The 21,412-nt window shown below is 39.7% G+C and overlaps 1 protein-coding gene across 8 annotated transcripts in view; it reads right to left on the reverse strand.

Annotated features, from left to right (window-relative positions):
- The window catches only part of ADAMTSL1 (ADAMTS like 1), a 176,316-nt gene that overhangs the window by 90,079 nt on the left and 64,825 nt on the right, over positions 1-21,412 (reverse strand). For all 8 annotated transcript variants that reach the window (XR_010608771.1, XM_065662870.1, XM_065662869.1 and 5 more), the window contains 3 exons: positions 14,419-14,530; positions 13,381-13,519; positions 1,567-1,617 (listed from right to left, as the gene is read on the reverse strand). Coding sequence is in view for 7 of the 8 variants with exons in the window: in XM_065662870.1 (XP_065518942.1) it covers positions 1,567-1,617; positions 13,381-13,519; positions 14,419-14,530 (302 nt within the window). In the remaining variant the exon portion in view is untranslated. The remainder of the gene's footprint in view (positions 1-1,566; positions 1,618-13,380; positions 13,520-14,418; positions 14,531-21,412) is intronic.

The raw sequence follows: 21,412 nt of genomic DNA on the forward strand, positions 1-21,412 counted from the left end.
TGGATGCTTTTTCCTTAAATACAGTCCATCCACTGTTAAGTACTGCTGAATTATTCTTTGATATAAAATTGTTCTCTGTCTTTTGTCAATGTACATGCCCTTTGTACACAACTGTAATAAAATCTGTTTTATTCAAAGCTAGAGTGTTAAAAGCCTGTATTAATATTCTAGCCTCTATACTCCTTACTAACAGAGGTTTATTTTTAGAGGTTAGAATATATGTATGTGATTTTTTAAAAAGCAAAGAACAGAAAAAAGTGTTTTAAAAAAAAAAGTAATTAGATGCAAGGATACATTTTTTAAGTGTATCTTGTGAGTATTTGGTAATAATGACCACGTGTACATAATCATAAGCACTTAACTATGGAAGAGAAAAGCCTAATCCAAGTGACATGGATCACTGACAAAGGGTGTGAACAGGAATGGCAATGGCAAAGCTTGACAAGTAAGCTGCTCTCCTCCTTGTGTTCTCACTCATAGTTTGAGGTGGGTCCATGATTTGGCTGCAGGCACTTGAATGGGAAATATGATGCGTCTGCAAACTGATGCCTCACCATGGTTCGAGGGAGGTTGTTTCCTCACTAGGATGAGACTAACAAGTTGCCTAGGGGGCTATTTCTGTGATTTCATCCTCTATGACACAAGAAATTAATGCAGAAGGAAACACAGCACAATACTCGTCCAGGTGGTATTTCAAAACCGAAAGGTTGTTATCTTTCAGATACCAAACATTTTTATCAGCACCATTCTCATTCACTGCTGTAAGAGTAATTATTTTGAGACTATTCTCAAGAGAATTTCAAATTTTACGTGGAACAGGTTGCACAAAGAAATGGTAAATGCTCCATCCCTGGCAGTGTCCAAGGCCAGGTTGGACAGAGACTTGGGCAACATGGTCTAGTGTGAGGTGCTCCTGTCCATAGCAGGGGGGGTGAAAATAGATGATCTTAAGGTCCCTTCTAACAGTAACAATCCTATGATTCTATGATTCTCTGATTAAAGGCATTTTAATTGTGAGATAATGATACAAATCAAGCCTTCATCCTATTCCTGATCTCTGATTTCTTAGCTAAGCCAATGGATAAATGCACCTGGGGAAGGCATTAGCATGGGTTTGCAGGATCAGAACACAACACTGATACTGTCTAAACCCCAAATCTCACGATTTGTAAGCATGCAAGAAACAGCAATTCAAGACAGAAAGTCTGATAGTTCATTACAAAGTCAACGGTTATAGTTCTGCTCAGAAATGTGTAAAGGAAAGAAAAAGGAAAGGTGCGAAAGAAAAGAGGAGGTGGGGATGGAGCGTGAGGAGAGGAAGAAGGGGACCACACACTCAATAAGTCTGCATTGCTGTTTTAGCTAGAATATTGTTTCGGTTTTCATCAACAAAATTTGTAACAGGTCAGGACTTGAACATCTCTAGGTTATTCTGCAGGAGTTCAGAGCAAGAGAAAAGCAGCATCTGTTAACTTAGTTTGAGAGCAAAGCAGAAAAGCAGAGAAGAGGAAAAAAAGAAGAAAATGCATTTGTTAATCCTAGCATCTGTTTGACTGTTTTACATACCGAGGAAGGGGATGGTAGAGGTCATAGGGCATGATCTGCTTGTATCCATCACTGTTAGGAACAATAATGCCAACCCTCTGAGTAGAAGGTATACATAATAAAGTAAACACTAAATGATCACATTATACAAGTTCTTTTAAACAATATAAAAAAAAGAGCCCAAACAAGATACTTTACCTAAGTTGCTATCACATTTAAACCAAAGCTTATGGTCCTATCCTACTGTTTCTGAGTCGTTCAAAGAATAAACCACTGATTAATCCTTTATACTTATGAATATATTACTGTTTGACTGAGAAGCAATTCTTTACCGGAAGTGATCCAAATGAGTTGTCCAAATATTATTTAAATTTATGAGGTTTCTATCTGCCATTAAAAAAAAAAAAATCTACACTTAATACTGTCTTGGAGCTTATATGCAAAGTCACTGAAGACAATAGAACTTTTATCTGCTTCAAAGAGGTCTAGATCAAGTTATTTATATTTATTTTATATCAAGTTATTTATATTTTCCTAATTTATTTATGGTTGTTTCTGCCATCCAGATAAAAATTTCTGCTTTTACACAGGCTGGGATTAGAAATTTGGAGAATCCCAGTGCAAGAGTTCAAATCTTTAATTTTTGTCTCTCCATCTTAAACCAGTCCAATTTTATTCATCTTCAGAACCTGCCTCTTTGTGTGGATTTTTCTGGAAGAAAGAAAGAGCTGGAGAGAAGAGTAACATGTGAGGTTGGTTGGATTTTTTTGGTGTTGCCGTGATTGGTTAGCTTGGTTTGCTGTAGTGTTTATTGGTATTATATCTAAATAATGCAACATCTAAAGGTTATAGAAGGCTATAGCATAGATAAGACATAGCAATTATCTGAACCATTACCATGCCAGTTATGTGTGAGATGGATGTCACTTGACTTGTTGGCAGCAACAGGGTCTCACTGAATTGCTAGTGTGGAATTTCATCTTTTGCCTGCACATTTTATAGATTTTGACTCAAAGTACCTCTAACCATGTTGTCTCTAAGTTATCAATCAGGCATACCTATTAATATCGAATAGATGACACCAGAGGACCTGATCTGTCAATTTCATCAAAGCCACTGTGCAACAGAGGACTTGGATGGGGCGAGTGGGCAGAATCATTAAGGAGTGAATTCCAACTGTATGAAAATACAAACTGTGTCCCTACCCAAGCTACAGAGACATGAAGCTCTACAGATAGAGGAGGCTGCTACAGATTTCTGCAAGGGGGAAGTAGCAAAGGAGAAGGAAGGGAGAAAGTATTTGCCATACTCAGCACAGTTTACTGAAGAACACTGTATGCATTCAAAGAAGTCTTGTCAGGCTAACGGTAAAGGGGTCTATTCTCCTTTCAGTCAACAGAGTTTTTATGTGCATAACTTGTCCACGATAGCAGAATGGATCCCATTGTGTTTTCACAGTGAGGAGTCAGTGCCGGGTCAGTGTACTGGAATTTTCCAGCTAAAGCAAGGGAAGACACTGGAGCCCTGGGAGTGTGTGATGGGGACTAGACAATTCCTTCTAAGATTAGCAGCCTCTGTAATCACAGGAGGACTCTGCATGAGTATGCATATTTGCATCTTCAGAGAGCTGCCTGTCTCCACAAAAATCTAGGAGAGGTGATTCTGGAACTCAGAAACTTTGGAGAAGACAATTGGGTTATTTAGAGTATAACCAATGAAGAAGTCTTTTCAGATTTAGCTTGATGGGTAAATGCCTCAAGAAGTGTAAGAAATGGTGTACTAGTATTTTAAGATGGAAGAGGACTTTTTCTGAGGTTTCTTTGGTCACCCTTTTGGGGATCTCTGCTGCCTCCCTGCCTCTCCAACTAATGCTGTCGAAGTTCCATTCTGAATCTTTTTGCATTTTCCAGCTCATCAGCTTGCTGAACAGCAGTCAGAAAAAAGATTAATATACCACCACATTCAGAAATGAAATAATTATACTATAAAAGTATCTACTGCCTAAGAAAGAAACAGATTTCAAAACATTTTTCACTCATCGTGGTGAGAAATATTTTCTTTCTAATAAGCATGATCTGTATGCATAACACAGGTCTACATACATTAGAATGCATAATATCTGAGGCCATTCCAATGGAAATAACCATACCACATCCAAACACTGTTATGAAGATTAAATAACATTTACAAAGCACTAGATTAATATTGTCATTGGAAAGGTTTAACCCTCAAAGAATTTTGCATACATAAACTGCATTTCTGTAAATGGTACAGAGATCTACAGAATTACTGATGCTGTCCTTGTGCATATAAGAGGGGCTGCCAAAGGCTGCCATTCTGATAGTGCAAGATAATGATCCCTAACAACGTAAGTCCCATAGTCACAGAGAGGAAAAAGACCTCCACAATAATACAAAATGGCTTAATTTATGACTTTAAAAATCATCTTCAAGATAAAACCTAACAGCAGATGGTCATTGTACCATTAACAGCAACTGCATCTTTCCAAGCTGGTCTTGTGTGTTTTTTTTTTATGTGTTTTCCAAAAAAAACCCCACCCCAAGACTAAGTTACTTATATAAAAAACCTTTTAGAGATTACATTGAAAACATCTTCGAGGTTACTTTGATATGATGATGGCTTGGCTTCGCGAGCGAAGATTTGGGAAAGCTTTGACCACGCTTACTACAAGCATAATGACCAAGGGCATGTGGGATATGCAAATCTGGTTGGAAAATGGTGCTTAGGCAGTCAGGGAGTCACAGAGTCACAGAATCCCAAGGGTTGGAAGGGACCTAAAAAGATCATCTAGTCCAACCCCCCTGCAAGAGCAGGGTAACCTACAGTACATCACACAGGAACTTGTCCAGGCGGGCCTTGAATATCTCCAGTGTAGGAGACTCCACAACCCCCCTGGGCAGCCTGTTCCAGTGCTCTGTCACTCTTACAGTAAAGAAGTTCTTCCTGATGTTAACGTGGAACTTCCTATGTTCCAGTTTACACCCATTGCCCCTTGTCCTATCACTGGATATCACTGAAAAAAGCCTAGCTCCATCATCCTGACACCTACCCTTCACATATTTGTAAACATTGATGAGGTCACCCCTCAGTCTCCTCTTTTGCAAGCTAAAGAGACCCAGCTCCCTCAGCCTCTCCTCATAAGGGAGATGTTCCACTCCTTTAATCATCTTTGTGGCTCTGCGCTGGACTCCTTCAAGCAATTCCCTGTCCTTCTTGAACAGAGGGGCCCAGAACTGGACGCAATATTCCAGATGCGGCCTCACCAAGGCTGAGTAGAGGGGGAGGAGAACCTCTCTTGACCTACTAACCACTCCCTTTCTAATGCACCCTAAGATGCCATTTGCCTTCTTGGCCACAAGAGCACATTGCTGGCTCATGGTCATCCTCCTATCCACCAGGACCCCCAGGTCCCTTTCCTGTTCACTACTTTCCAGCAGGTCAACCCCCAACCTGTACTGGTACATGGGGTTGTTCTTCCCCAGATGCAAGACTCTACACTTGCCCTTGTTAAATTTCATCAAGTTTCTCCCCGCCCAACTCTCCAGCCTGTCCAGGTCTCGCTGAATGGCAGCACAGTCCTCTGGTGTGTCAGCCACTCCTCCCAGTTTTGTGTCATCAGCAAACTTGCTGAGGGTGCACTCAGTTCCCTCATCCAGGTCATTGATGAAAATATTAAACAGCACCGGTCCCAGCACCGACCCCTGAGGAACTCCACTAGTCACAGACCTCCAGCTAGATTCTGCGCCATTGACCACAACTCTCTGCCTTCTTCCTTTCAACCAGTTCTCGATCCACCTCACTACTTGATCGTCAAGCCCACACTTCCTCAGCTTATCTATGAGGATGCTGTGGGAGACAGTATCAAATGCCTTACTGAAATCAAGAAAAACCACATCTACCACTCTACCATCATCCCTCCACCTAGTCACTTCCTCATAGAAGGCTATAAGGTTGGTCATACATGACTTCCCCCTCATAAAACCATGTTGGCTGTTCTTAATGACCCCCTCATCCTTGATATGCCTAGTGATGGAGTCAAGAATAAGTTGTTCCATCATCTTTCCAGGGATGGAGGTAAGGCTGACCGGTCTATAATTACCCGGGTCCTCCTTCTTGCCCTTCTTATAGATTGGTGTGACCTTTGCCATCCGCCAATCCTCAGGCACCTCGCCCATTTCCCACGACTTACCAAAGATGATGGAAAGTGGCCTAGCAATGACCTCCGCCAGCTCCCTCAGCACCCGTGGGTGCATTCCATCCGGACCCATCGATTTACAGATGTCCAGTTTGCATAGCTGATCCCTAACCCAATCCTCATCTACCAAAGCAAACTCCTCCTTTGTCCTGACTCCTTCTGGGGCTATAGAAATCCGGGGCCCTCGGGGAGAGTCTGCAGGAGTAAAGACAGAGGCAAAGAAGGCATTCAGCACCTCTGCCTTCTTTATATCCTCTGTCTCCAGGGTACCCACTTCGTTCAGCAGTGGGCCTATATTGCCTCCAGGACTGTCATCTCCTGAGCAATCTTGAACTACCCATGCGCTGGTCCACCCACATGCAAGGTTAGATCTGCAGCTTCCCATGCACCTTGTCACCTGCCGTTTCGACCCTCGCCCGTGCATACAGACAAGTGTCAGTAAGCCCTTCCAGCCTGCGCAGTGGATTTTTTAGGTGAGGTGCAGCTTGCACGGAACTGGCCCCACCCTTTACACCTGAGGTTTGACTGCCACGGCCTAGCTAGCTAGGACGGTGACAGCAAAGTCTGCAGGTCATAGGTTTTGTAAGAGTGTCCTTCTCTTAGATGGAAGACCATACACGGCTAGATCTGAAGATAGGAGTTTTCCTTCTCCTGTGAGGAAGGCCTGTCTTTGCTAATGAAGATTCAGGATGGGCTTTAACCCACACATTCTGAGCAAGACTGCCATTTCCTGGGACAATCTCGAGCGACCGCTATTGCAAAACAACACATCATCAGTAGGGTAAAACTAACCTGTCTCACGACGGTCTAATATAAACCTGTACTTTCTGACTGGACAAAGTTGTTTAAATTTTATGAATCTATCATTCCAACATACTTCTATAAAAGACTGGAAAAGATCTAATTTATGGACTTTGTTCACTATACATTATTCAGACAATGCAAACGGGATGGTGTTCTAAAGGAACAGAGCAAATAATAATTCCCTTGCTACACTGAGATTTCTGGCTGATGAGTGAGTAGATAACAGGACTCACTCATACATAACTAAGAGCAAATCTGCTCTGGCAGAAGCAGGAGTACAAAGCAAATTATTCTGAAGAGATGCTGAGTCTCATATGTCTGAAATCTTCCATGCATTTCAGACCAACAAGTTGTAGCACATATTCTGCAGATAGGCTTGTTTTCCTCTGGAGTGCTGGCAGCTTCAGTACAGTTGCTCTTCCAAGGCATATGTCCAGCTGGAGCAGGAACTGCACATGCCAGCGGTGGGTGTGCTGCAACCAGGTCTGCCATCTCTGCAAACTGTCGGCTTTCCCATGGGGTGGGTGCCCACATCTAAATTCCTTGAAAGTCACACTTGACATGACACCCTGATAGTAGCTCCTTTTCCTCTGTAAACTACCCTTTTAGCACAAACAACATGCACAAATGCCTTTCTCCTGTATCTCCCCAATGACTGCCTCAGACAACGTGCCAGAACATCCCACCTCCCTCTTCTGCATGCTCACAGCTCCACAGCTCTCAGGCCAGTCACCTGCTGAGCCAAGCAGGGGCACAAGGTCTAGAGCTGGGAGAATAGTCAGCAGAGAGAAAGGACATATCCCCTGAGACGCCTCAGAGTGATCTAACCCTGCATAGGGACAATGTGCAGAGGATGGGCCGGTGTGGGTAGGGCAGCCTGCCGCTCATGTGTTGGTGCTCCTGCACACTGCCATGCCAATACCTATCCTCTGCAGGACGCTAGCATGCCTCTGGCTCATAGCCTTCTCTTCTGCTGTGGGCTCTGTTTTTCCTGGGGGTTTCATACCTGTAATGCTGCAGCTGCAGCACTCTCAGCTGGCTGGAGCTGCTACGCATCTTTCCTGATGATAACTCACTGAAATCTGTCAATCTCGAGAGTGAAGGTCTGCATGGCAGGGCCTATGCCATCTAAGCAATGGTCCAGAGTATGCCTAAGATGTTAATAGCAATCAGCAAATAATAATAAAAAATTGAAGCAGCTTAAGTGGGCTGTGGCCAGATAATTCGTTAAGTGAAAGGAAACACTTGGAAGACCTGAAAAAGATCATCACAAAAGATAAGACTTTGACAGCTGAGGCAGCATCTCCTATCAGCTCCTTCTCCAACCACAACTCCTGTATCTGGAGGCGTATGTACTGCCTTTTCTACTTGAATGTATCATGATGTCCAACTCAGCCTCCCTGAAAATTTGTCTGATGGTTCCTTTCCTGCTCTTCTGAATTGTTTTTGGCCTCCTAAACTCCCTTCTAGATCCCCTTTTCATGCATAATGCATCACTTCAGCTTATTTCTCTGGCAACCTTGGTAGTTCCTTGCTAAATTCTGAACTGTTTCAAAAACACCCTCCATAAATATACATTTGGGATTACTAATGTTTGTTGACTGTTTTCTCATTTGCAGGCAGCATAGTTTTTGCTAATAGCTGTCTCAGTTTTCCAGCACATCCAACTTCAACCATGCTGATGAAAAAGGTTTGTTCGCCTTCCTGCTTTGATGGCTAAAATCTTCATGTCTCGTCTTCCCCCAGAATGTCTATCTTTTGCTGTCTTTAGGATCATCCATATGCATATGGTTGGCTAAGTTTCCATTTCTCTACAGAAATTGAGACCAGACCCAGCAATCAGAGGCAACCAAGGTTCAGAGAGGTTTTCTCAGCCCCCTCTAACAAATTAAGAACTGAAGTTAAAAAATGCAAATCCACAGAAAGGACCATTTGCCTGAAGCAGAGATGAGGAAAGGGCATTGTTATGACCAGTGACCCACATCCATGCTGGGATACTGTCAAAAAGCCCAGTATCTGTGGTAACTATGTGATATTTTATGTGAAAGGGCATTCAAAACAAAGTTTAAATCTATCATATGGTCCAATGGAGGGCAATAACAATAAATGAGTCATTGTGTCTCAGACTCCTCTCATCACTGCAGATCTATGTCTGCTACTGTGTAAATCAGAAAGTGCAGCCTGTCTTTTCAGGAACATACCAGCACTCCAGTTCTGTTCATCTTCCAGAAAGAATGTAGGGGAAATGAGAACTCTACATTGATGTGATACTTGGTTTATATCCCCTATCTAATATACCTTTAGGAAAGCTGATAACAAGCAAAAAAAGTATGTTTGGCAATTTCCTGCTTCAGCTGCCAATTTGCAATGAAGAGACCTCTGTTACTTATTAAGAGGATACTCTATGTTGTCTTTCAAGCATGCGTATTTACTCAATACTACCTCTTTCTCTCTTGAAGGAAATGTATGAAAGTAATCATGCACATGTCTTCCTGTTGCTCAGGAAATTGTGTACCCCTTCACATCAGCAAGTACACTGGGGACTTACTGCTACTCAGGAGTACTTTGAATGGCCATAATATCCTAGCAGTCTTTTCTGTGCTTGTACTTCATTATTCTTGTTAGATTAGTTAAAAATTAAAACCCCCAAAGCACATTTTAATTTAAATTTCTCTTTGCTGATGCCTGCCTCCCCCACCAATCAGCATGAGTAGTTAAATGAGGATGCCAAAGTAAAATCTTTGATGAATAAGAAGAGGAGTCTTTTTTTCTGAAAATAAACTGTGGATATCTGAGAATTCCTTCAGGTCCTTCAGTGTTGAAAGTCTTGCTTGAACTGGAGATTTACTCCAAAAACTTTCCACAGGTACTAACATTATTTCTGGTGGCAGGCTTACAAATAATGCTCTAGGCAAATTCCAAGAATTTTGCCTGTGCAGACAAGACTGGCATTACTGGCAAAGTGGTAAAAAGAAACCCACATATTAGAGGCTTGCTAACATGAAACTTTTGATAGAGCTGCTTCATGGAGTTAGAATCTTTGTTGAAGATGCTTTTATAAATCTTTATACACCATTGGAATCTCCTGGTAAAAACACCAGGAGATTTTGTGACTAAGAAAACCCCACATTAACACACAGCAGAGCTATGCAAAAATAGGGAAATTGGTAAAAATGCAGAACAGTGCAGCTTGGAATGCCACTTAGAAGCTAAAGATGAAATCTGGAAGCAGCACTGATGTTGCTTCAGAGAATATCCCAGTGAGTAGAAGAATGATTAGTGGGGTAAAAGCCTATTTCAGATTTGTAAAAACTGTTTTTTGGATGAATGACTTTGAGTTATGAAATAAATAGTATCTTCAGCTTATAGCACCCCAGAGTTGTCCTAATACCCAGCTAAGTCAAATCTAATCAGACATTTTCTCAAAGCAGGAAAATATTCTACTGACCTTTCATTAGAAGATATCAGGATATCAGTCTGTTAAGTTTTGGATTGTTAAAAGATTTGCAGTTAATTAAACATGAGAAACCTTAATGTTTGATTTTGCCACATAGAAGGGGAGTGGACTAGATCAAACCGGGCGCTACATCGGTAGATATTACACATATATTTGCCAGTTGAGTATGGACTGTTGTAATATCTTAATGGACTGTAAATAAACAGAATGGGGTTTTTTTTCTTCTCTTTCTAACTCAGGAGATGGATCCCAAGGAGGGTCGATGAGAGAGGCTGGACTGGGCATTTTTAGTGTGTAGGGATGAAAAGGGACTTGGTGTCATGATGTGCAAGACACTAACTACTGGCCTTACTTAGGTGGACAGACCACCTTTACTCAACCTAGAAAAGGAACATGTATAAACCATATATGTTTGAGAAATAACCTTTCACCCACTGCCTCTCCTCTGAGTATCTGAGAAACTGGGTTTGCAGGAAGAGAAGTTGATTAATTTTTCACATTCATTCACTCTAAGCTTTATTTGGTACTCATGATGCCAGCAATGCTGTTAATTATTGCCATAATAACCATAACAAAGTAAAATGTTTATATGCACTAAGGGTGAAGAGGCAACGAATTGCAGGCCCACACAATACTCCTGGTATTCATTTTAACTTTTCTTTCAGCCTGCTCTTTGCTGAAAATTTTATTGTAAGCTCTCCTCCAGTAACCCCTCTCAGTTGCTTTAGTCAGTGCCACTGTGGTCTTCCAAGATTATTTTCTGTGGCATTCATTGACATACCATAGGAACAGTCAGCAACCACTAATCAGCTATGCCTCAATGGAAAAATTATCGTCTTTGTTTTATACAGGCAGAGCAGAGTGGCTCCTGCACAGCAAAGACATTGCAGAGCTTGCTCACTCACACTTCTGACCCCGTTGTTCTGCTTCACCTACCCTCTTCCTGACCATAAGAAAGCATCAGGATTCCAGAAGTTACCACAGATTTCCTCTGGTTTTCTGTCTGCCTTGTTGATTCTTCCAATTCTTTACAAAGGCACTTTTGAAAATAATCATTTGCAATTTGGCATTCTGGGAGGACATTTCCAAAAAGAGCCAATTCCCCTCTGTTACTGCTTGTACCCTGGGACAGAATAGCTGTACTTCTAAATAGCTCTCCCTCCTCCCAGGGTATTTATATCAACAACTTTGCCTTGTTATGTCTTATATAAAACAGAAATTGCTTCCTGACTTCTGTCCAGCTGTTATTTCTCCCTCCTCCCCTTTTCCTTCCATGTACCATCCTGACATCTGACATTTGAGAATATGTCATTTAAAATTATTGGGAGAAGTATGGAAAATATTCATAGTACAAATTCCAAAGACAAATTACATATTTGACTCAGAACTGGTTTAAAAAAAAAAAAAAAAAAAGAAAAAGCAGCTTAAGCTACCTCCTACGCCCCCCCAAAAAAAACAAACAACCCACCAAAAAACAAACCGTAACAAAAAATCAGCTATGTAAATTTACTTTCTCATTGGTACTGTGAGAGTGACTCTAACAGACAGGTTCCATGTCAATTCACACCATTCAGCCATCTTTTATCTGAGACGTTGATATTCAGGCCTCTTACCTGATCATACCTGGCCTCTACTTTACTGACTTAAGTCTCAAACAATTCAAAGAAACTGCTTTTGATCTAAGAAAATCACTGAGGAAAAAAATGCAACAGCTTTATTATAGTAAGATTTCTAGCTGCAGCTAGTTGTTTTGTTTGGTTGGTTTTGTTTTGGGGTGGTTTGGGTTTTTTTGTTTGTTTTGTTCTGTTTTGTTTTGTTCTGTTTTATTTTGTAGAAAGTACTATAACAAGAAAAGCCAGATACTGAACTTGAAAGAGTATTGCTAAAGGAAAAAATAGTCTTATTGAATTGTGGGAAAGAATCTCTAAGTTGAAAAATCCCTTCTGAGCAGATTCTCAACAGGAAACACTTTTCACAAAGCGCTAGTGAAGCTGCATTCTTCATATTATATCCTTAATACATCCTAATGAACTGTATGATAAAGTCTATAACTTAAAGAATTTATAATACAGCTAAAATGAAGTTGGATTTTGAGATCCGATATTTCCACTTTTTAATTATGGTACGTTTTCACTTCAAATTTAAAACAGTATAAAAACATTTATGGCTTTTAATTATTTGCAAATAGAATTACTGTTTTGTAATTCCTTTGTTCTGGTAAACACAAAAGTGTTGCAAAATGCCATACACTCTGAGTAAATGTGACTTCAGTGACAAAGAAACCTGAGTGTTAACTCCAGCTATGAAAGATCAATGAACTACAATGAAACTTTCTAGAAGAGGTAAAAACTATCTTGGGTTGGTGTGATTTTAGCTAGTCTGAGGTTGGTATACCTGGTCTGGTAAGCAGTCATGCTCAGTCAGGTGGATACATAGTCACATAGATCCCCAAAGCATCATTGTCCTGTCTAGGACTTCTTTTTCTTGTGTCAATTTTTACCAATCTGAATGGCCATCACAATTTTTTAGGTGACACTTGCTTGAACTCACTTTATCAAAACTAGTCTATAGGGAAAGGAACAGGTGAAAAAATGAGTTTAGGGCACCCTTGCATGCATGACTGCTGTGTTGCACTTGACCATCTTTTACCAAAGCCACACAAGAGGACCAAAAGGTTTAGATTATAAATACATGCTTGTGGTTTATGAAAGGCTTCAGACTGACTTCCCCTGAAGTTCAGGGGAATAAGTGCAACAAAAGACTGGTAATTTTTTTTGATATTGTTCCTTTTCTTATACATGGGAAATCTCACTCTGTGATCTCACTATTTTTACAATTAATCCTCTGAAGGAGAACGCCTGGCAGGGGAGCAGAAAGGTATCTTTTATGAGGGGCCAAACGTTATTGATGCAAATTCACACATTATATTCTTACATGCTGCCATGACTGCAAGTATTCTTTTTATTAGGAGAAAATTTTAAATACCCCATAAAAATAATGTCTCTAATTGTGAAGAAAACTATTTCACAACATTTTTACACAAAGAATATTTTTCCTATCTCACTAACATTTTGGAGACCTACATTGATCATGGGATGGTATAATGGACAATTTGTTTTCTCACACTTTATAATGTTCAATGAGGCAAACCAACATCTGATAGGAAGAAACAACCATTTCAAATCAGTTTGTGCAATGTGGAGGTGCTAAACAGAGGTCTTTTCCTACCCAGTACATCCTCAGGATGAGAAAGACATTGAACTACATAGGCTAAGCAACACTGCAAGCAATAGCAACAAAATCGTTTCCTACTTCTTCCTTTAGACACCAGTCTCTTTTAAAATTAGAGCTGACTGACCTTGCAGGACAAGGATCCAGATTACACTCTTGAAGTTTTGGCTTTGGCTTGATATTTTCAGGATAATAGTGACAGTATTGATCTGCTACTACCCGGCTGCTTCTCAAATCAAAACATTCAGCAGATGTTAGTTGATAACCTGCAATACACAGTGGAAAAAATAATATGTGATGTGACTACGTTCTTCCTGTCTCTCTCTGCAGTGCATGTAAGTTCCGTGATCAAGGACTTTTCAGTCTCATGCTCTGCCAGTGAGGGGGGGGCACAAGAAGCTGGGAGGGAGCAGAGACAGGACACCCAGCCCAAACTAGCCAAAGGGGTATTCCATACTACAGCACATCATGCCCAGTATATAAACTGGGGGGAGTCACACAGAAGGAGCAATCACTGCTTTGGTCAGGCTGGGTATCTGTCAGTGGGTGGTGAGTAACTGCATTGTGCATCACTTGTGTTTATTGTTTTTTTTTCTTTGCCATTTTACTTTTATAGCTCTCTCTTTGTTATTTCCTTTATTATTATTATTATTATCATTGTTATTATTATCATCATCATTATATTATTATATTGTACTTTATGTTAGTTATAAAGCTGTTATCTCAACCCATGGGTTTTGCATTCTTTCTATCGTCCTCCCCATCCCGCGCTTGAGGGGAGTAGGCGGGGTGTGAGCAAGTGGCTGCGTAGTGCTGAGTCACCAGCTGGAATTTAACCACAACAATCAATAAAGCTGCTCACAGGAACAGGGACAAATGGAGACATCTGATTCCAAAGCTGCTCTGAGTCCCATCAGCCTTTGTGTTTGACAGGTGTAGCATTAAACGCAGTCATGAATATCAAAATATATTTTATGTAAAGAGCCTGGTATGATGATAAAAAATCTGCAAGCTACTATCACTGTTGTTACGTTCCTCCTCTAGTTAAATGTAGCTACTTTCATTTTCTGATTTTGCCCCTTTAAAAGTGAAAATCTCAGTGCAGAATTTGGGACAGATCCTGTATACAAACGACTGTTTCTGGAATGTGGTGGTAATTCATTACCTCCTCCGCAAGATGCTGAACAAGGAAAAAAATCAGTTTCCCTCCACCGGTGAACGATAGGCTGATAGAAGATAAACTGAACTGAACTGTCAGCAGCACCAGCATAGCGGATCTGAAAAAGATGTAATGCCAAAGAGTGAACCTGACATAACTATCACGAAGAAGCATTCTGCCACATGCATCTTGCAGTTTTTGAGACATCTTGCAGCTACATAAAATACCAGAGTTATTTTGCAATATAAAAATGAAATGCACAAAACAGAGTACAGATTAATGGCAAAATCTTGGTTGCAAAACAGCCAAATAAATCTCTGGGCATAATCAATGGCATTTCTGACCATTCAGAAACCATGTTCTGAAATAAAGAATGCATGGTAAACACATGGTTAGTGCTACTGTATAATTTTATGGGGGCAGATGTTACGGACTGTTCTTTAATCCATCAGAAAATCACCTACCGCTACCTGCTGTCCCTGCAACACTGGCATGGATTTTAGATCATTAATATTGCCCAAACACCTTCTGAGACTGCATATAATATATTAGATAGTTCAGAGTGAAAAATGGGAGGTTGTGCTGTGGGAAATAAAAAAGCAGACAAGTTCTAATTTAAGATGCGTTGTTTCTGAGGTGAGTCTCTCTTTTATTCTTCTTTGTGGTATTCATTATTGTGGTACTTATTCTAAGTAATCCTTCTGCTTACTTCATTCTGGCTGCAATAATGCTCCTTTCAGTTATAGGCATGGACTTTTGGCTGGAGCTAAGTACATCTTTGGATAACATTATTTAGAGCTTACATGCACTTCTAACTTACAAGCCACCTGGGCTTCTAGCACTTTGAATTCTGAATAGAATTCCCACGTAAACAAGAGTTTGCAGTGAAAGAAATGTAATAAGAAAAAAGACCTTCACACTGCTAAAGCAGTACCAATTGTACCTGGCCCAGGAAAAAAACTCCTTCCTATTTGATATCTGTGCTGATTAATACAGTTACGAGGACTTCAAAATCTCTGCTGAGCATCCCTTGTTTTTACCTCTAAGCCTCTGCATGAATGGCTGGCAAGGGAGGAACAACGATACTGCTACTAAAAGCCTCTTCTAATCAATGATTTGTCCTAGTATATAATATATCCGTGTTACTTGGGCACTTTTGCATCAGTGGCATGATGCTATTACTGGAGAAAAAACTGTCAAACCACAATCAGAGAAGATGGACCCTTTTTGAGAGCAACCCTCCCTGCTTTTTTTTTCAGACAGCTTAAAATGCTTCATCACTGCCTCCTTTTTCTTTTCCTGTGTTTGGAACATATTGCCATGCTTTGGGAACACTATTTTTCAATCTGTGTTTCTTTTTCTGTCTTTCCAAACACCAAGAGGCATGGTTAAAGAGCAGACTGTGAAACAGAAGCAAAAATACAACAAATTGAGCTGAACAGTGTCATCTAGGTTGTTTTGTTTTGTTTTCCCCTGTAGATGGGCAGAAACATGATTACAAATCAAACTATGTCTTAAAAAGAAGGAGGAAGGCAAAAAATAATTCAGTTTATCTTGATGTCTGTAAGAGATCTAGCCCACTGAGACCAAGGCTGCCCTTTTCTAATATGAGCAAACAGCGATTTAAATTCCCAACAGAAAAAAAATACAGCTGTAGCAATACAGCTTCTTCAGCAAATGGGAGGCCTTTGCATGAATTAATATCATTCGAGACTGTGTGTCAAAAACAGGATATCTAATTCCTTGTTCAGGGATGGTGCATTAATCACACACTTCAGAAGGGCCTTTCTGGCCTTGTGAAAGCCTCACGTATTCTTGGGAAAAATGTTCTGTTGTGCTGGAAGCCATTCGGGGAGGTCTCTGATCTGAATGTGCAGAAAAATATGCACTGGGAATTCTGCTTTTACTCTTTGTTTTTCAAGTATCATCAGTGATTCTTAAACTCAGAAGATCCACTCAGCAATACTGTCTTCAGTGAATCATGAAGAACAGAACAAGAGCTCACACAGAGCCTACTATAAAAGGAAGAGGAGGAAAAAGCATTCACATTTAAAAAAAAAAAAAGGTAAAAATAAAATCAGGAGGACAGAAGAGTTTCTCTCCCCACAGACTATTCCTGCATGTCTGCAGAATTATCTGCCTGTTTTGACACAGAGAAAAGACAGCTGTGCATCTTTTCCAGCCTGAAGTCACACATGCAGCCATTATAACAGCATAGGTGGGAAAGAATTACAAGGAGCTACAGCCATTTAAAATGGCACAAAACATGCAAACGAAAGAAGCAGGCACAGTTTCATTTATTTTTTTAAGGAGTTCTGTAAGCAGAAGAGGAACAATATATAGTGACTCCACACAGCAAAAATTTCTTTTTGATTTTGTTTGACAGTTTCTTAAAGCTAAGATCTTGATCCAGGAGAAAATATTAGTGGCTGCTTGAGCCTTGCAAAACTTAAAGTGAGACTTGATAGCTAAATGCTTTAAGAACTATCCTGGATTTGCTGAACAGGGCCAACTTCCACACATTGAAATACTCCCTGCTCTGGAGTATGGTGAAATTTTTACCCTTGCAGCATCTGCAATACCCTGGTAGCTATGAGAAATGACAGAGCTATAGCAAGAGATGGTCAATGCTTGAAGATCTTTAGTTAGTCCTCTAACCAACAGTAATTTTCAGCAGTCATTTTTGTCACTGACTCAGAAAAAGTGACAATTTTTCATTGTGCTTACAAATAAAATACTATCTAAATTTACAGTATCAGGCAGCAGAAGTACTACAGACTTACAGAGCACTCAGCCCTGCATGTGTGCATTGCAACCTCCTAGAGAGTATCTTTGAATTCCTTTACGTTTCAGGGAGTTTGGAGTATTCCACACATCAGAGCAGCCCTCACCATTTTGTAAGAACCAAGAGGATACCAACAGCCTTCTAAAGAGTTGGTTAAAATTAGAAATCTCAGACTATCCACCAAAAATTAACTGTCTATCCTACAGTCACTATAAAATCTTTTTTCCTTGTAGCAAAACCTCAGGGAAAAAAAAAAATCATCGCTTGTACCCTGCCTTTTAAAATTGATTTTGTAAATTGCTGTCTGTGATGGTGCAACAGAGGCACAAGCTATTGCGCAGGTGAAGTGTGGGATTGATAAAATGCAGTATTGATTTGGGGGATAACTACAGAATTTTGAATGAAAACAGCAGACTCATAATTTGAACATGAAAGCAGCATAAACCATAAACTTTTCAAATTATTCTGATCTGTCAGACTGCAATATATGACTTTGCTTTTGTATTATGTTTTTTTTCCTATAGCCCCAAAATTTGATTAGTTCACATAAAACCAACTAAACATTGATTTCTGAATTAGATAGACTTGGGGAATTCATATGTGATGCTAGAAAAAAGTTGCAGAAAAATAAAAGGTCAAAAAGAACAACTTGTCAGGTCAATAAAAAAAACCAAACAACAAACAACAAACCACATACCTATGAAACTGTGTCTATTGCCTCAAATTAAAACCTGTCAGTAGACTTCAGATCAGCAGTGTTCTAAAGAAGTATGTAAGAATAATGGAAATGCATCTTCACATCCAAACAGAATTTACCCAGTAGTTTCCAAGCATGAAGAGCACAGGAATGTAAATTATGTGTGAACATATTTGGCCTATTTTTCAAACCACAAGAAAACAGATAGAAAATTTTTTAGACATTCAGCTTTTTTTTTTTTCATTCACATTTTTCAGAAGGGATGCATGAAACTGCAGACCAATCATCTTTATGTCTGTTATGGGTCAGTAGATAAAATGAAAATAAAGAACAGAACTCAAAGTTGGGTGCTTGAGAAGGGCTATGCTTTCTGAGTATCGTAGCTTGCTTTGCTGAAGATTCATGAGGGATACTGATAAAGGTAACTTAGGTACCATTTTCCTTCTAAGTCCCTTACCAAAGGTCCTAGACAAAATTCACATGGGTTAAGAAGATTCTCCTACGGACAAATAAATGACTAGGTAATAGAGAATGGTCCTATAACCTGTTCCTGGAACAGATGAAGGATATGTGGAATACCTAGTGATGTTTGCCAGTGCTTGAGTTGTTAGCCAAATCCCCAGAAGAATAGGATAAAGGGTCAACCATGGGCTGACCATGTCTGCTAAAGTGAAAAATTGTGAATGATAACTAAAAATGAAATTGCCTTTGAAAGCACTTGAAGCTTTGGCAGATTACACTCAAGTGAATTAATGCCTGTGTGACAAAATAATTAATTTTATATGCTAGTTATACATAAAAATGTCTTCCACATTTGCTACCAGCATTCAGAATGGTAGTAAGGTTTTTATAGGCATTCCGTTGAAATTATCAGCTCAGTGTGCAGCAACAGTTAAAAAAATTAATGGAATATTACAGAAAAGAATAAAAAAGGAGAGAACATAACACAGCCAAGGACAATACATTTGTGTACTGATCATCATGTGCAGTTCACTGTTTTTCAACATATATATTTATATATAATGTAATTCTATTTATATTAAATAAAAATTAAATAATTTAATTACATTTTATTAAACTGTACATTTATTTATAGGAAATTGATATTTTCAAAACACACATTTATATATTTAAATATAAGTCACAAATTACATGTTTATGTATGTTATAAAAATTGTGAATATATAAGCACAATGAAACTAGAAAAAGGACAGAGAAGTGAAATGAGGATAAACCTTGCATGGACCATCTATGATAAAAGTAAAGATTAGATAAAGTAGGACACTAGCAAAGAGCTACTGATGATGTCAGAGATCTCAAATATAGAAGTAATGGGGAAAAGGGGCAATAATTTCCTGTTTCTCAGAGTGGGAATATTTTCCCACTCAAGGAATCAGTAAAAATATTGCACCAATGGTTTTAAAATGAGATGTATTCCTTATTTCACAAAGTGCATAGCTCACTGTCGAACTCATCCCATGAGCTAAATGTTGACAGAAGGCCAAATATAGCACAAAATGGACCTACAGAAAACCCTGAATACTGGCTCATTTGAGTCATTAGACAGAGAAGTACAAATGCAACATGAGAATAAAAAAGCAGTGTCCACAAACACAGCATAACCTTAACCTGTTTCTTGCACTCTTCCTTTCAGCATCTGAAATCAGTTCCTCGCTGTAATAGAAACCTGAGTGAAGCAGTTTTTTTGCTTGACCTAATATAGCAGTTCCAATGCATTTAAGACAGAATCACAGAATAGTTTGAGTTGGAAGGGACCTTCAAAGGTCATCTGGTCCACAACCCCTGCAATAAGTGGGGAAATATCTAACCTATATTCAATTTGAAGGAGTGATTTTAATTTATTTTTTAAATACAAGGTAGAAAGCAGAGAGAAAACAAACTTTTTTATGTATTTTAACAGAGATGCAAAGCAGATATAATATTAACTCACAGTGAAACACCTGACAAATAACAGACCCAATGGAGAAAGAAAATCTGAATAATGCATTTGAACTAGTATTCACACAAACAAGCAAATTAAATTGGGTATGGTCTGTCCACAAAGGCTCAAATTACTAAACTGACTGGAGGACAGCATTTATAGATGAAACATATTGATTAGGAGAACAATCATGTTCTAAGAACTACTAACTGAAATTCTTATGAGGCCAGACTTGGAGTACTGTTGCAGTTCTGGTGTCTTCAATATAAGAAGGACATGGAGCTGTTGGAGCAAGTCCAGAGGAAGGCCGTGAGGATGATGAGGGGGCTGGAGCACTTAGTGTATGAAGACAGGCTGAGAAAGTTGGGGCTGCTCAGCCTGGAGAAAAGAAGGCTGCGTGGACACCTCAGAGCAGCTTTCAGCATCTCAAAGGGGCCTATAAGGATGCTGGCTGTAATGACAGGACAAGGGGTAATGGGATCAAACTTAAGCAGGGGAATTCTAGATTGGACATAAGGAGGAAGTACTTTACTGTGAGGGTGGCGAGGCACTGCAACAGGTTGCCCAGAGAAGTGGTAAGCGCTCCATTCCTGGCAGTGTTCAACGCCAGGTTGGACAGGGCCTTGGGTGACATGGTCTAGTGTACGTGTCCCTGCCCATGGCAGGGGGGTTGGAACTAGATGACCTTAAGGTCCTTTCCAAACCTAACTATTCTAGAATTCTAAATAATTTATATTGAATAGAAAAAAAAAAAGTAGATATGAAATAGAATCTGTACATTGTTTTCAAAAAGGCTACCACATGGCTCTCCATAAATTTTACTACATTTGCCAAGAAAAATGGTAGCATTTTTCTGAACTTGTCACAAGATCTAGTCAAGATAAATAATGACTAGGTCTCTTTTCAGGCTGGTCATTCCTTGTGAGCTTGACCTAGACATTGTTACAACAGTTATATAGTTTTTGTGAATCGGGAAATCAGAATAGGTGATTTCTGTGACTACTGCAAAAGCAAAGTATTGGATGCAAACTTAGGTTGATAGAAGCTAGGGACACAGAGCATGTTACAGAATTGCTTCCAGCCAAGTCCAATATGCACTTTACAGACATGACCTCAACAAGACATATATCTCAAGAACTAGTATTGTTTTATGATGAAAGGACTATATTGCAATAGTCTCCTAGATTAAACAAACTGTTTTGGTCATTTGACCTTGATAACACAAAAATTGACTCAGTCACAACTAAACTTTTCTGTGTGCTCAGCCTTCATTCTAGCTCATCTGCTTCTGGAGTCCCATCCAAACCCTGATCTACCAGTACTTCCAAGAATAGATCCTTCACAATTTCCTGCCTGACCTGGAGCCTTCTCCCAAATACAAGGCATAATCTTCTCTGGAAACCCTTGCCACTATCAGAAGTAAATTACAAAGAAGACCGATACTGTCATCACTCCCAATGTTCATATGTTAATCTCTCTAAAATTCAACAGTGAGCCAGCCATGAACAGTAGGCCCTTGCTGCTAGAGAAGATTTGCATCTTTTGGCTTCTGCCCTAACATTAGTATTGAAATAAT

Source organism: Lathamus discolor, chromosome Z, assembly GCF_037157495.1.
Source record: "Lathamus discolor isolate bLatDis1 chromosome Z, bLatDis1.hap1, whole genome shotgun sequence".
Classification (NCBI taxonomy): domain Eukaryota; kingdom Metazoa; phylum Chordata; class Aves; order Psittaciformes; family Psittacidae; genus Lathamus; species Lathamus discolor.